This window comes from Semicossyphus pulcher, unplaced genomic scaffold (assembly GCF_022749685.1).
Source record: "Semicossyphus pulcher isolate SPU_LCO1_2020_fin unplaced genomic scaffold, fSemPul1.0.p SCAF_17, whole genome shotgun sequence".
NCBI classification, from domain to species: domain Eukaryota; kingdom Metazoa; phylum Chordata; class Actinopteri; order Labriformes; family Labridae; genus Semicossyphus; species Semicossyphus pulcher.
Window position 1 is genome coordinate 6,128,140 of NW_027211681.1, and position 15,486 is coordinate 6,143,625.

General features: G+C 39.8%; 2 protein-coding genes across 2 annotated transcripts; one reads left to right on the plus strand and one right to left on the minus strand.

The window, feature by feature from the left end:
• Positions 1-353: 353 nt before the first annotated feature.
• Positions 354-5,005, minus strand: tppp2 (tubulin polymerization-promoting protein family member 2). The gene is made up of 4 exons (XM_069665974.1): positions 4,862-5,005; positions 3,159-3,350; positions 2,313-2,466; positions 354-2,024 (listed from the first exon to the last, which is right to left on the minus strand). Exons 2-4 carry the CDS (start codon positions 3,347-3,349, stop codon positions 1,833-1,835), a joined length of 537 nt encoding a protein of 178 aa, XP_069522075.1. The 5' UTR covers position 3,350; positions 4,862-5,005; the 3' UTR covers positions 354-1,832.
• A 4,450-nt stretch (positions 5,006-9,455) lies between these two features.
• Positions 9,456-14,346, plus strand: ftr84 (finTRIM family, member 84). Its single transcript, XM_069666541.1, has 7 exons — positions 9,456-10,127; positions 10,880-10,975; positions 11,086-11,319; positions 11,616-11,772; positions 11,901-11,957; positions 12,061-12,114; positions 12,209-14,346. The coding sequence occupies exons 1-7, from the start codon at positions 9,555-9,557 to the stop codon at positions 12,745-12,747; spliced, it is 1,710 nt and encodes a 569-aa protein (XP_069522642.1). The 5' UTR covers positions 9,456-9,554; the 3' UTR covers positions 12,748-14,346.
• Positions 14,347-15,486: the final 1,140 nt, after the last annotated feature.

Consider the following 15,486-nt stretch of genomic DNA (forward strand, 5'->3'; position numbering starts at 1 on the left):
TACTTGGTCCGAACCAACTGATGTATAGTAATTTCTAATGTGTAAAGAATGACTCAAAGTTTCACCTCAGTTAACCAAACAGTGAATTTGTAAAGATGAAATTAAGAATAGTTACTTTCAAAATAAAAGTAACACATGATTTCTGAAAAAAAAAAAAAAAGTTCTATGTGGTATTTATTTATGAGGATATTTCTTTATGTGTTTAGATTTAATCCTGAGTTGAGCATAATTTCTGCCTCTGTTATGAAATTCAATGGCAGTTTACACACAAAACCCATGTGATGCTTATCAGCTCAGACCTATAGAGTGAGATATAGAGGAGGAAAGCTATCTTTAAACATGTATACGGTAAGAAAAGCATTGTTACAATGGACCCTGCATAAATGGCATCAGGGTCGCATTACAAGGAGGGTCAAGGTGGCAGGATGAGTGTGTGCTGACTGTTTATTGTTCCACTGTGACTCTTTGTGTTGTGAAATTGTATCCCAGCTATTTCTGTTAATTTTCTTTTTTTCCCCCCTTTTTTTTTGTTTGAAATACTTGAGAATATTTTTCTTTTTAATTTTCCCATACTGTAAATTAGGCGACTGCTACAGTTTTTTAATCTGCCTTTTTAATTGCTGTTATACGTGTAAGATCATGAGCCTGGATTGCCTAGAAAACAAAAAACACAGTCCACATAGTTATGGAAAGCAAGGCTGCAACATACAAATATGTACAATCAATATGTATCATAACAAAGATTAAAATGTGCAATTGCTTAGGTACCATACAGCATACATACATACATACAGTCCTGTGTCTGCATTGGACTTCTGGGTCCATAAGTTGATATTTATAGTTAATATATATTCTTACAGTGTTTCAAAATACAAATACTTTATGTTTATGATATACGTTCAAAAACCAAACATAAGCATCTTAATTTTCTTGTTTGCTGACGTTACATTGCAGCAACCCAAATAGGTCACAGAAATGTAGAACGAGTGTAAGTCCAATAAAATATAATTAATTCATGTAAAACTGTGTATTTTATCTTTTGGTCATTTAATTCACTTATACCCTGAATTTAATCAACCTGATACCAAATTAAAATCAGTATGAGAGGATATGTCATTTGAGCATGAAGAATAACAGAACAGTGTTGTTCGTTATGAAAAAGAAAGGAATAAAGACACCCTTAGATCATCAAATAACACTCATGTTGCTGTTTCATAATATTTTACAATATTTGTTCATGTTTTACTGTTAATTATCTGTATATATTTATGCATTTCAACTGCAGTATTTGCATTCAAGACGCATACATCTATTACTATTTTTATTGCTACGTATTTTTATCCTTGTGCACAAAGTACCAAGGCAAATTTCTTGCATGTAACATCCTACTTGACCTGAGTCCTGCTTCTGGTTCTGATTTGGTACTACAGCCACATCAGTATGGTATAATCCTGCCTTCTTGTTACTTTGTTCTACATGCTCTGCTTGAAAGTACAATATCAATTTGATGATGTGATTAAATTCTATGACAAGAATAAGAATGGGCACTGATTGGTTGTGTAGCAAAAGGCACTGAAATATATACATTTGTATGTATGAATGATGTTAGCAGAAGAACAGCAGCACATGACTGTACAACAAAGCATCCATGCTAGTGGCTACATCAATAGCAAGGCACAGTGTTAAGCTGTAGTACAAGCGGAGTTAGTTTCTTTAATGTGTGCCCTCTAAATTCTCTAAAAAATATACAGAACACTATCAGTGAGTCATGCTACAAACATTTCTTTACTAACTGCAGATCTATGGGTTATTTTCATAATCTGTCCTTAAAATTATGCTTCTTTCACTTTGTCATCATAAGTGCCGCTGCCCTTGTAGGATGACACGTAGCCGCTGGAGTCTGGGATGTCCTCGCGCCCGGCCTTTCCTTTCCCTTTGCCTGACTCGTCAAAGCGCTCCTTGTGCGCTCCCGTGTATTTGGTCGTATCGGTCAGTCTGTCCACAGCTGCTGCCTTTGCCACTTTCTAAAAATAACAAAAGATCGCATTTACAGTGAAAATTTTTCTGATATCACATCGGTTTCTCCCTAACTCTTAATTGTCCATTTTAAGCCACAACACGTTGGATTTTATGGCGATATTTATTGGCTTCATGGGAACATTTTACTTGGAGATTGGCAGGAAAAAGTCAAAAATTGGGGTGAAAAATTCGGCCATTTGCATTCACACATGCAGCCCACCCGGACTATATAATTTGAAATGAGTGCAGTGCATGTGTGAAAGGGGCTTATGTCATGTAACATATATACTTACAGTGATTCCAATGTTGGTGGGCCCCTTACCAACGATGAGACCATAGAGCTGCTGAAGCGCCTCCTCTTTGCTTTTGCCTTTGAAACGTTTGGGAGCCAACTCTGTCAGGGCCTGGTTGAACTGTTCGAATGTGATTACGCGAGCTGACTTTGCCCTGAGGAAACACACAGAATCAATTTTGTCAAGGCATTCGCGTTTCAATTTGGATATATCTTGAAGGAGAAGAGACAACAATACAAGAAAATAAAATCGTGATGAAAACGATCACGATGGAGACAAGAGGATATTACTGAGCAAGGATATTATTTTCCTAATGGTTGGTTACAGCAATTCAGCAAGTGTCTAGCTGGCTTTTTCTTTTTGGCATTTTGCCATTATTTAATGGCAGCCAGAGATATAGCCACAATATGGGGAAAGAGGGAGTGGGGATGACTTGTAACAAAGGGCTGAGGGCTGGAGCCAAACTTGGGTCTGCTGTGGCCAGGACTCTGTACATGGAGAGTGCACTCTAACTGAGCTAGCTGGCTTATAATGAGGTAGTTTGACATCCTCAAAATCTTCAGTATCAGTGCAAGCACAGATTTGTTTTACTTTTGCTTGTGGAGTGTTGATGTCTGTATTCAGGGCAGCTAGCCACAGCAATGTAAAGCCAACATCAAATCAACAAAGTAAATCTATATGCCGACGATGACACTCTTCTTTTTAACAGCCCAGAAAAACACAAGCATGCGCCATCTTTGCTTGCCACAACACATTCTGAACCAAACAGCTGCTCTGAAGCCTAACACAGTGTGCTGCATGTGTAGGATTCAGTTGTTAGAAGGTTGACCATGAAGTAAGTCTTACTTGACTTTGCTGAAAACTATGTCAACATCTGTGGTGGTGACGTTCTTGCCGTCGATGACATGGCAGTCCTTGCAGAGTTTCGCAAAGTTCTTGCCGTTTATCTCCTTCCCTGTGGCCTTCGTGTCTCCATGGACTGCAAACTTCTGGAAGGAGGCCTCCACCTCTGCTACAGACACTGAGCCCTCGGCCATACTGACAGAGACATACAGTATACAAACATTATGAAATAGATCATGTTGAGATATCAACTTAAAAGTTGAATTTATATCATCTTAACCCTAAAATTTAAAGTGATTATGCAACAGCCTTACTTTGCTGTTGTTCATTTTCTTTCTGTCCTTGTGGGCACATTTTGATAAATTCATAAAAGTCACACAGTCGTAATGACTCTATTAGCTGATTGATGATGGGCCTGCCAAGAAACGCTGCCATCATGGTCAGTCTAAGTGAACATTTTCTCTCTCCCTCTCAGACACACACACACACACTTTCAGATCCATCATTATGTTAGTGTTACCCAAGCTGCACTTGGGCCAATTTAATTCAATCAACTCCATTTCCAAATGGCTGCTCTGCTGTTCAATCTCCAGCAAGCGAACAAACAGTTTCCTTCTCTTTCTCCTCCGCTCCCGTCTAACTCTCTCCCTCCTCTCCCACACACACACACACACACACACACACACACACACACACACACACAAACACACACCGTAATAAGTCAAACTGCTGTTTGCTGAGAATGATGTACATTCAGTTCATAAATACAAATTTAAAGAGAACAAAAATAATAAAACTGAATTTAATTCAGAATTTAAACATTTAAAGGAAAAAAAAAACAATAAAAAGTTGCATCTAAACTCTATTTTCTGGCATGCTTAAAAGAAGCTGTTTGTCAGAGGCATTAAACTAACCCTCCTGTCGTGTTCGGTCAAATCTGACCGATTTACAACTTTCATTATTCATAAATGTTGTGTTTTACATTTGATTGCCTCAAGGTCTACTGATATCCTCCACATGAGGCATTTCAACATATAAAATTGCTGATCACCATTTTCATTGATATTTCAGTGGTTTAGTCAACTTTGTGAATGAATGGGTAACGCTAGATTACATTCATCCATCAGATGGAAAACATCCCCTTTCACACCCACACATCCCCCCACATGAGCCACACATTTCAAACTGAACAACTGGACCGATTTTCTGAACCAGATGAAGAGGAGATTGAAGTTGAACCAGAGGTAGAGGAGGATGTCTCAGAAATGGAAGACAACATTGATGGATTTTGGAGTATATTCACTGCAGTTAGTCATGTCAACAACTAGTCTGAGAAATTTTTTACAGCTTAAAAAGGTGTTTGGTGATGATTGATGGTTTTTGTGTTTAGCAGTTAAAACAGTCAACATTCATCATGAAAGCATGTATGTTAACAACACTGTAGATCTAATGTTGCATTTCTGAATGACTGCATCTACCTTTGTTAAAACATATCACATCTGTTTTTACAATTGTTATTAAAAAATAATCTGCATTAAAAATGTCCTAATCCAGTTTCATTATTCAAGCATAAAGCTGACATCTACCTGTAACGACTGTCTGATAGCAGGTATACGTGTTTTTATCAGCTGCTATTTCTGATGCCTCTTCACTGTAGATAACAGAGCAGTAAAGAGTGATGCTGAAAAAGATAGAGTAAAGTGTACCTGCTGCCGTAAAGGAAAGGATGGTGTGTAAATATTCAGGGAAGTCCTGATTCGCCTACAGCTGCTCGACCTCTTTGTCTTCCTCCTCCTCCTCTTTCTTCTTCTTCTTTCTCCTCTGCCTCTCCTCCTTCCTTCCTGCCACTCCCAGTCTTTCTCACGATGACGTCAGAGATGGAGAGATACAGAACGGCAGGAGGAGAGCGGGAAGAGAGAGGGAGGGAGGGAGGGAGGAGGGAGAGAGTACCGACCAGCACAGTTAATGACATCATGGCCACTCAGCCTCTCTTGTGTGGATTCAGTCTCATTAGCTCCCAGCCTCTGTGTACGGACATGATTCACAATTTAAAAAATTAAAATGCAACTCTAAAGCTCCTGTGAGGAGTTTTTCGCTGGTTATGAAACAGACTGAAATTAAATCTGTTTACTCTATATGAGCTACAAAAGCAAACCAGACCATCAGCAACAAGATTGATTATTTCTATATAGTTATTTTTAACGCCTGAAACTGCTGGCGGGGGGTAGGTGTCAGACGAAGTGATTTACTGCATGCTGCCTTTGTTCACATTTTCCAGGGCAAACATTTTAAGTGAGTGATACATATGACTGTTAAAGAAAGCAGGATGAGATTTTTTAATAAACACCACCCCTAAGCATGTACAGGAGAAAATCAGCAAAGAGTTAAGAGGTACGGCTTTGTCCACAGGGGGCGCCAAAATCAACACAAACCTAAAGTTCCTCACCGGAGCTTTAAGGTGTACAATTTGTGGTTTGTTGCCAATAGGCCCAATCTCACCAGCCTCTGCCTATAGCAGCCCCTACATAGCCATTGATGGTGCTTTAATCCTGACTTTTTAAATTTGGTTCTTTATCTAACTCCCTTTTTTTCCCCCCTTCTTTTAACTTTCTCCTTCTTCTCTTTTTTCTTTCCTTTATTTACCCTTTATAGTGCCCTAGAACATTGGTTTAATTTCGTCATCCCTTAATCCTCTAGTCTTGCTTCATTTTTGAAATTTCTTATTGCTAATACTTGTTTGTTTTTATAATTTGATGTTGTTGTTGGGCAAAATCTATCTCAGTTTTTCTCATGCTATGTATGGTATTTTAGTAGGGTTATACATTAGTATAGTACACTTTGAACAATAGTTGGTTTTTTCTTTTTCTGTCTGTATGTTTTTTATTTTAGGGCTTTATTGGGTGATGTCTTGTCATGGTTAGAATCCTGTTTTGGAAGTAGGGGTTCTCTCTGTTCGGAGTATACTTCCTCCCACAGTCCAAGGACATTCTTGTTAGGTTAATTTGTGACTGTAAAAATTGCCCGTTGGTGTGAATGTGACCGTGAAAGGTTGTCTGCCTCTATGTGTCAGCCCTGTCATTGTGTACCCCGCCTCTCGCCCAATGTCAGCTGGGATAGGCTACAGCGACCCTGAACAGGATCAACGGTAAAGAGAATGGATGGATGTTTATTCTATTTAATTCCATTTTAATTCATATTCTTTTAATTTCTCTGATAAATATTTTAATATTTGTAACCCTTTTTAATTTTTAGTACTCTGTAACCCTTCTTAATGCTTCCCAGAATGTGCTGTTGTCACTCTTCTCCCCCTTCAGTCACACTGAACTCAACTCACAGCTGTCCATCATTACTATTCTCGATTGCCCATGCTATCTCTCTTTTTCTCTTTTACTGTCATTGTCACAAGAGCCCTCTTGTCTGGACAACGATGAGGACGGCCCTTCAAAGGACAAAGACCATTGACAAGAGCTCTGACAAACTGACACATTATACAGGGGAAGATTATTCCGTCTCACTGCTTCATATCAGTCAGGCTGAATGTCAGAGCAGGAATACAGAGTGGGATTCTTTACACTCTGATGACAGTGGGCTCATTTTGAAGGACACATATTGGTCACAACACGGACCATCATCCTCCACTCAGTCAGCCAGTTATACACCTGACATTTACTACTTACTTTTAACCAAATTGCACGGTAGCTTAAAAGTCGACATCTAAAAATGGCATATTTAGAGATTAAATGTGGGATCAAACCTCTAAACCTAACCATACTAGTTTACACAATTAATTACATACAATTTTGGATGAAATGTGCTTGCTGTTGAAATAATAGTCTGCCGTGATTTTAAATGTTTTAATTTGTAAATATACCATGGTCTGGGTTAATACTTGTTCCTGATTGGCTGCAGGGTGTCAATTCACTCATGAGAATTGGACACCTATGAAGTAGTTCAGGTAAAGGTGTTCACCATTCTTAACTAATACGCTGGCTACATATTGGCCTGTGTCTAAACTACTAACCAAGCAATAAGACACAGTGAAAGCCTTGTTTACAATTCATGCAGCTCCTTTACAAATTGACAACAATGAGGGGGCTTCAACATTTCTTTCAACCTATTAAGAATATACTATACTATAGTTTGATGACCGTGTTAAAGAGAGGGAGAGTGAGTAGTGAAGGCAGTCCTTCAGTGTCTCCTCCTCTGTACACCACCAGATGGCGCCTGTGACACGAGCTGCAAGAAGTACACTGCTCCTCTGAACTTACTGAAACTGTGGATCACAAAAGCTGTTATCTAAAATCCCATTCACTTTTCAGGACAGCTGAGGAGAGACAGGAAATGTAGGGAGTAGAGTGTAGGGGATTACATGCACCAAGTGATCGGCAGATCGGGAGTTGAGCCTGCGATCAGTGCGTTGACTTTAGTTCTGTACATGCCCTTAATGGAAATCTTAATGTGGATTGTTTAGCTAGCAATTGTTGTTGTAAACATACTGTCAAATTATATTTACTTTATGTCAACCGCACCCAATGTTATCAACTTTGAATCTTGCTACCAAAACTTAAGCTTTGTGGCTAATAGCTTAGTAGCAGCGTATTTGATACCGTATCTCCTGTTGCCAAGTTGTAGCTAAGATCCGTTCTATATACTGACGTAGTGAGCAATGTTTCCATTGTATTATAATGGGATGTAAATTACCTTTGATATTTTGAACTACTGTTTTACAATCTGAATATATACATATCATTTACTAAAGTTGTTGATGCACCTTTTCTTTGATTGGTCAGATTTGTACATGTGGCTACAGTGTAGATGGTGTGTGTGTCCAAAAAACTCATCTGCATCCTCTGTTGTCACTCAAAATAATAGTTGATGATGCACAGCGCCTATCTTTCCATGTTCCTCCCATGGTCAAAAACCATAGGCCTCTCTGTGCGCAACACCTGTGCCAAATTAGCACTGCACTTCTGTGACTATTCATAGTGCCAAACAGTGATCAACTAAAACGAATAATAAATTATTTAATACAAGAGGAAATACTTATACAGGGTTGAACTCATTTCTAAATCTACAGATTTCAAGGGCAGATCTAACCCTCACCTGAAATGACCTTTGTTTCTGTCCCTAGTACCTTTAGCCTTTGTTTACATTGTCTACACAGCCTGCCTGAGCTTGTGTAAACAATGCTAAGACTTATACCACACTTTATTTTCATTTATGAAAAGTAGTTTAAAACTATTAGTATTTAAATGTTTTATTTTTAACATGAAAGATCGTTTATACATTTCTCGCCTAGTTAAGTAAAAACTTAAAGTTGTATGTGAAAAGATATGCACATGTAGTTCTATTCATTAGTCTTAAAATCTAGACATGTTACTCGTGGATTTACCAAATTATTTTACATTTTTTAAAGTAAAAGCAAAAGAAAATGTGAATAGCAACTGATTCACTGTAACTGATGAAACATAAAAAGTATTTCCCTTTACCCTGAGTGTGTTAGCAGCTATTTGCAAATAACATATTGTTCCTTTAAATGGAGCTAGAAATCAAATTTTTATATATAGTTGTTCAAGTATTGTCCTCTGGTTTATTTATACCTTGCAACGTAATGGTCATGCAATGCGCAGGTTTTCAGTGAGGTCCTGTGGGTGCCCACATACTGAAACTGATGCTCGATGTTTTGTTCACAGGATAAACAGATGAAGTTGTTTTGACATCATGCACCATCATGAAACTCACTTCTCTGTCAAAAGGAAAGTCAAAGGGTGTGAAGGACTAAGTGACCCCAAATACTAACTGGTACGGTCAATTCCTCACATTATTTCCATTATTTTTGTTGGTTTAAGGGCAAAATGTATGTAAAACAACAGCAGACACTGGAGGTTCTCTCTGAACAAATAACAAATGTTTTTGTAAGTCTTGTGTTGAAATTAAGATCATCCCTGTTTTGTAAATAAAACTATTTTAATGCCGACACAGGCTAAGTAATCAAGATCAACACAATGTCAGCTAATCACCAATATCAATGATTGTAACTGTCAATTTTAAATAACATTTATTCTTTCATGTTCTGGGTAAGCGTCTATTAGGATTTATTTTGCTGACCTTACTGTGTCAGTTTACTTGAAATTCCTGCTGGTTAAGCAGATTCCTTCATGGTTGAACACCTCAGTACTTTCACTCAGATGATGGGAAAGGATTCTGTGGGAAGACAACACCTGTCTGTTTACAGTACAAACAAAACCTCCCCTTTAAATATCACCATAGGTCAGCATTGTCTCTGGTTTGAAAAAGGAAGTGTGGGATCACAGGAGCCTTTAGTTGGACTTAGCGTCACTTGGAAGACTTACTCGTATTAACAGTCTGGGATCCTGAATTGTCTCATCCAGCATCATCATGGCTGAATCTAGCTTCCCTTCACCACCAGACTCTTTCTGTCAACTGTGTGTGGACACACTGAGAGATCCAGTCACCATCCCTTGTGGTGACACATACTGCCTTGAGTGCATCAAGATCTACTGGGACCAGTTTGATCACATGGGTGTGTACAGCTGCCCACAGTGCCGAGCAACTTTCACGCCACGGCCCGTCCTGAGACGCAATCTGCCCGACGTAAACCATGAGCCACGGCGACAGCTTCCAGAGCTCACTCCCTTCCCCGACATGCACCGGGAATCCTTTTGCGATTTCTGCGTGGGCCGACGTAACCGGGCAGTGAAATCGTGTCTGATGTGCCTGGCCTACTACTGCGAAACGCACGTCAAGCCACATTATGAGTCATCCACCTTCAAGAGGCACAAGCTAGTGGACGAGACGGGCCACCTGGACAGGAAGATCTGCCCCCAGCATGAGAAAGGCCTAGAGCTGTTCTGTCGCTCGGACCAGATGTGTATCTGTGTGCTGTGTACTGTCCGAGAGCATCGCGGCCACAACATCACCTCAGCGGAGGAGGAGCGCATCGATAAACAAGTAGGTCTGAACTGTCACTCAATATGTATGAATTAAATCGCAAAGGACCACGACCCAACAATATGCCTTTAATTGTTTGTTCAGGATTACTGATAGTGAATACAGATACTGATATATAGAGCAGGGTTGAAGCAGGAAGAGGAATGTCCTCTGTTAGGCTGCTCTTGGAAGATGTACTGAAGGTAGACGGTAGCTCGGTCTGTAGGCAGTTGGCTTGGGAACCGGAGGGAAGCCACCAAATCCCCCACCGCTCGGGGTGCATGTCCATGTGCAGCCCCCTCACTCTGACATCTCTCCATTAGCACATGTCCATGGCAGTCCTGACAGTGCAGAGCGAGGGGGGGTTCATCTCAGGCATTATTGTACCTGAGCTGTACCTAGAATAATGCCTAGACTGTACATACAATAGGACAGAGACATGAAAGTTGAATAGGAGGGGATGAGGTTGGAGGGTGAATGAATCAAGGGAAGGTAGGATGGGTCAATCTGAGACAAACAAAGTGGATGGGTTGACTAGGTCCAAGTAGGCTTGTCAGGCAATTATAGATGTGGTCGAGGCATAGTCCAGGTCCAGAACTTAAGTTTAAAAAATAACTGTTCCATTTTAAACCCCGCCTAGATCATTTTGTGAATTCAAGAACTCTCTACCACCAAAGCAACTTTCATAATGATCCAAGATGCCACTGATGTCTTGTTCTCTTAAGTGACTATGACTAACAAAATCATGTCTTCTTTATCATGTCCTCCAACAGAAAGTCTTGGTGATCACCCAGTCTGAAGTCCAGCACATCATTCAGGAGAGGATGAAGGAGCTGCAGGAGCTCAAACATAACGTGGATGTTCTCAAAGTAAGGCTTTCCGGGGTTAGATACAAACGAAATACAAATGTTTAAGCCACTATGTTCACAACTTGTCATCATTTGTCAAACCCTTTTCTTAAACAAACTTCTAAATGTAGAGTGGTGCCCAGCGAGCACAGGCAGAAAGCGATAAGACGTTCCATGAAATGCTGCAAGCGGTGGAGCGCTGGAAGGCTGAAATCAATCAGATGATTATGGCCAACATGCAGGCGGCAATGTCGCAGGCGGAGGGCTACGTGGACCGCCTGGAGCAGGAGATTCAGGAGCTGCAGCGCAGAGACGCCGAGCTACGGCAGATCCTCGAGACAGAGGACAACATTCACTTTCTGCAGGTGCTGAAAGATCATAGAGCTGCAAGAAATATTAGCATCCATGTCTTTATACTTGTGTGAGCGGGACTTGCATTCAAGTGAACTTATTGGGCTTTGTTGCAAAAGCTTTTGTGACTTAATTGTAAGTAGTAAAGTAAATACAGTTTGTGGAGACAGAAATTATAAATGCATGCTATTCCAACATGTGTTGTGTGTGCACACTACCTCATGCCACCCCTGCATCACTCAGTTAAGCCACCCTAATTCAAAAATTCTTGACACGCCCCTGATCTAGCACTACTCTTCCTGTTGAATAGAACTTTCCGACCCTGTGTGTCCCTCCTGAGGCCATGGTGCCCAAAGTGCTCATCAACCCTCAGTTCTCCTTTGGAGAGATGAGCAAGACAGCCATGGAGATGAAAGAACATCTGGACGACATCTGTAAGAAAGAACTGGGCAAAATCTCCAAGACAGGTTTGTGTAAAGTACAGTAACAGTTGACATAAAGTTGACAAAATATCTTTAAAATGTAACTTTAAAATCTTTACACTTTAAAACCATAAAGTGGGTGGGGCTAACCTAATGCTGTGTGATCTTAACAGTTAGTGAAACCCCTGTGTACATACTTTTGCCAAGAAATGGAGACAAACGACTCAAAGGTAAGTGGTTTTTTTTGCAACTAAAAACTCTATTTCATTTTTGGGATGACAACAAGAAAGACAAATGGTATAAATATGTGTCCCTGATTTCATATGCAAACAGTTCCTTCCAGAGTTGATTTTCAGGAGCCAAAAACCAGGACGGACTTCTTAAGATGTGAGTAGAAGTGTAAGTCTTCCTTTCTTGATTGAATGCTCCACCTGTACACATAAATAATTAATTTGTGTTGCATTTGGCTATCTTTCCTCAGACTCCTGCAAGTTGTCCTTCGATCCAAACACAGTGTATAAAGAGCTGGTCCTTTCTGATGGCAACCAGAGGGTCACACGGAAGAAAACAGTCCAGTTTTACCCAGATCATCCAGAGCGCTTTGATGGCTTCTCCCAGGCGCTGTGCAAGGAGCCTCTGACCGGTTTCAGATTCTACTGGGAGGCAGAGTGGGGCGGTGAGTTTTCGATCGGCGTTGCCTACAGGAGCATCAGTCGAAAGGGGAAGAACTCGCACAGCCTTCTGGGCTACAACGACAAGTCTTGGAGTCTCCTGTGCTCGGATTCAGGCTACTCTGCCTGGCACAACAAAGTAGACCGAGACCTTCCTGGCGCTCCCAGGGCAACACGGCTGGGTGTGTACCTGGATTATGCGGGCAACAGTGTGGCCTTTTATTCAGTGTCAGAGGCGATGGAGCTTATCCACAGATTCAAAGCTCAGTTCAGTGAGCCTTTGTATGCTGGTTTTGGTGTTGGCTCCTCTGTCACCCTCTGCCAGCTGAAACATCCAACACCATACTGAGATTTAAAATTGAGTTGTGGAAAGAAGTATGAACAAAACTTAAAGGCTATGATTTTAGATACATATGGTAATGTGTTTATTTCATGCAAGCTCCTGCCTGGATTTTATACATTGATTTAGCACACTGCAAGTAAACATGGATTTATGTCACGGCTAATATCAGAAGGCATATATACAGCTGTGATGTTTTTTATTAACATTTTATTGTGTGGCTTTAACAACTTGCAGACAGAAAAGAAAATTGTAAATACAGTATGTAAAAGTATTTCTTGGTTATGTGAAGTTTTTTTTTGTCTTAAAGAGAGCAACTTTTACAATCATGGTGTAAACCAATAACAAAAAACACCTGGATATCACTTTATTATAAAATAAAACCACAAAATATAGGTTGTAATATAATATTCACACAAAAACTCTTGATCAAGTCTTTAAATATAATCATTCCAGTTACTGCAGCACAGTAACGGAGCTGTTGTGAATGAATAATTTAAAAGGTTTCCTTAAAGACACTATGTTTGTATATTTTACAAATACACAAATATCATATACATTTGCATTTACTGTTCAGTTTCCTCACCCGATAGAGATACAGGATGGATGGCACAAAACCTGTTATGATAAATACAAAGATATTCACTGAGCCAAGAGCTTTAAAAAGGGGTGGTGGTATGACATGACCCAAGCATGCCATGATTGCTATTGGGAGCTGAGACACAGTGGTATAAACCAGATTAAACAGAATGAGATTAAAAGCCCTTTTCTTCATTGTGTTGCTTGTGTTCTTGCCCCTCTGCCCCGCCCCTGGTCCCGGGCGTTTCAGAGTTCTGAGAACAGAGAAGCAACAGAAAGCCATCAAAAGCAACAAGATCAGATACAAAACTCCCATCGCTGCTAAAAAAGATAGGTCTAAATTAAAATCTGCACCAACACAGACTATCATGACCACTGTCAGCCAGGAAACACAGAAACAGACCACCTTGCACTTTAGAGGTTTACACCTAAAGAATATCACAGGATGCACAGTCGCTAGGTATTGTTCCAAGCAGATAAAGCTCTGCACCAGGGGTCGCTTAAGAAGGAACATTGCACTTAACAGGCGATATAGAATTTCAATGAGAGGGAGGGACATGTAACGATTCAGGAAATACAAAATGCCTGAGAGAGAGAGAAGAATCTCAACCACAATCTGGTTAAGGGGGATGAAATCAGAGGCTATTTTTCTTTGTCCTCCCCTCAATATAAGCCACAGGATGTAGCTATGGATGGGGAAACCAAAGAGAAGGTTTGCTGCATAGGCAAGTCCTTCTAGAGAACTCCTCATGATGTCCAGGGTGTTTCCTGCAGGTGACACACACGGTGTAGTTATGGCTGTCTGGTTGATGTCCATTTTCGTCCTAAAAATGAACAAATCAATCAACACTGCTGCTGAACCTTCTTTTGTTTTGGATGCATGTATAGTAATGCAAAGACTGTCAAAGTCCTCTTTCATGATCATGAGCAATTACCCAGATGTATGAAGCTAGTCAGAAATGATTATTCCTGAGGTTCTTTATTTTTGTACTTGTCTTTAATTACAATCAAATAAAATATTTGATTCAATGTTGTTTAATGTTTTTTAAATCCATAAAGACTAATGTTAATAGACCTTTTATACCAATTAAAGTGAAACCCTCTATCTCTTTTATTTAGCACTACAAAAGAGTAAAATGTTTCCAACCTGGAGGATGCGTGTCCCAGACCACTTCTGTGCGGCTTCAGTGCCAGCACAGAGGATGTATTTCACAGTTTTTACATATACTTAACATAAACATACTTAGCAGACCCTCTTAATAATCATATGCACATTTGACCCCTTTACACCCACCCAAAATTAAATTACTTTAGGTGTTAAGGCTAGCAGCTGATATTACATTAAATAGCATTATCTTTCAAGAAACATTTTGAATGTAATTTTTATCTTCATTTTTTGTCTTTTTTTCACTATTTTTTTTTTTAACTTCTGGACTCGCTTAATTTGCGAGAGAAATGATGCAAAGTAACAACACTGCTTTACATACCTGACACATAACAGGCAAGAAGCACGGCCCTGGCCTCTCATGCAAACGTAAATTTGTTGGAGGCAGTCTGCCATGCAAATGACGACTATGAGTGCAAAAATAATAGTGTGCATTACCACAACCCCTGCAGTTTTATAATCACTGTACATAAAAGAATAAGCAAACATATTATTTGTTTGGCAGCAATCTTGTTGTATGTTATTTATATAATAACTTTGAGGTCACAAAATGCACAAATACGTTGCATTTCTTGATGGATTACCACCAGCTTTGGATCAGTGGGACAGAATAAGTACTGTGTTACCTGCACATGTGCTTCCTTGTGTGCGTGCATGAGACAAAAAAAAACAGGACCCATTCACATAAATAACAATTTGTGGAATGAAAATTTTAATTCAATCAATCCCTCTGTGTAATCGTCTATGACCAAAAGATTCTCTAGTGTCAAAACATCCTTTTAACAGTTAACAGTTCCGACCACGAAAGAAATTGTTGGTCATTTCCATTTAACAACAACATGACAACACTAAATGTCAGCAGACAGGTACTGCGGTGATTCCTGCAGTCTGCGGTTCAACTTATCTTACTTCACCATCAGTGGAAATGATTCTATTTAACATGAGTTAAACAGCTAGCTTACCTCATTTTAATGTGAGAAATATTAGCGGGGTTAGCTCATTTC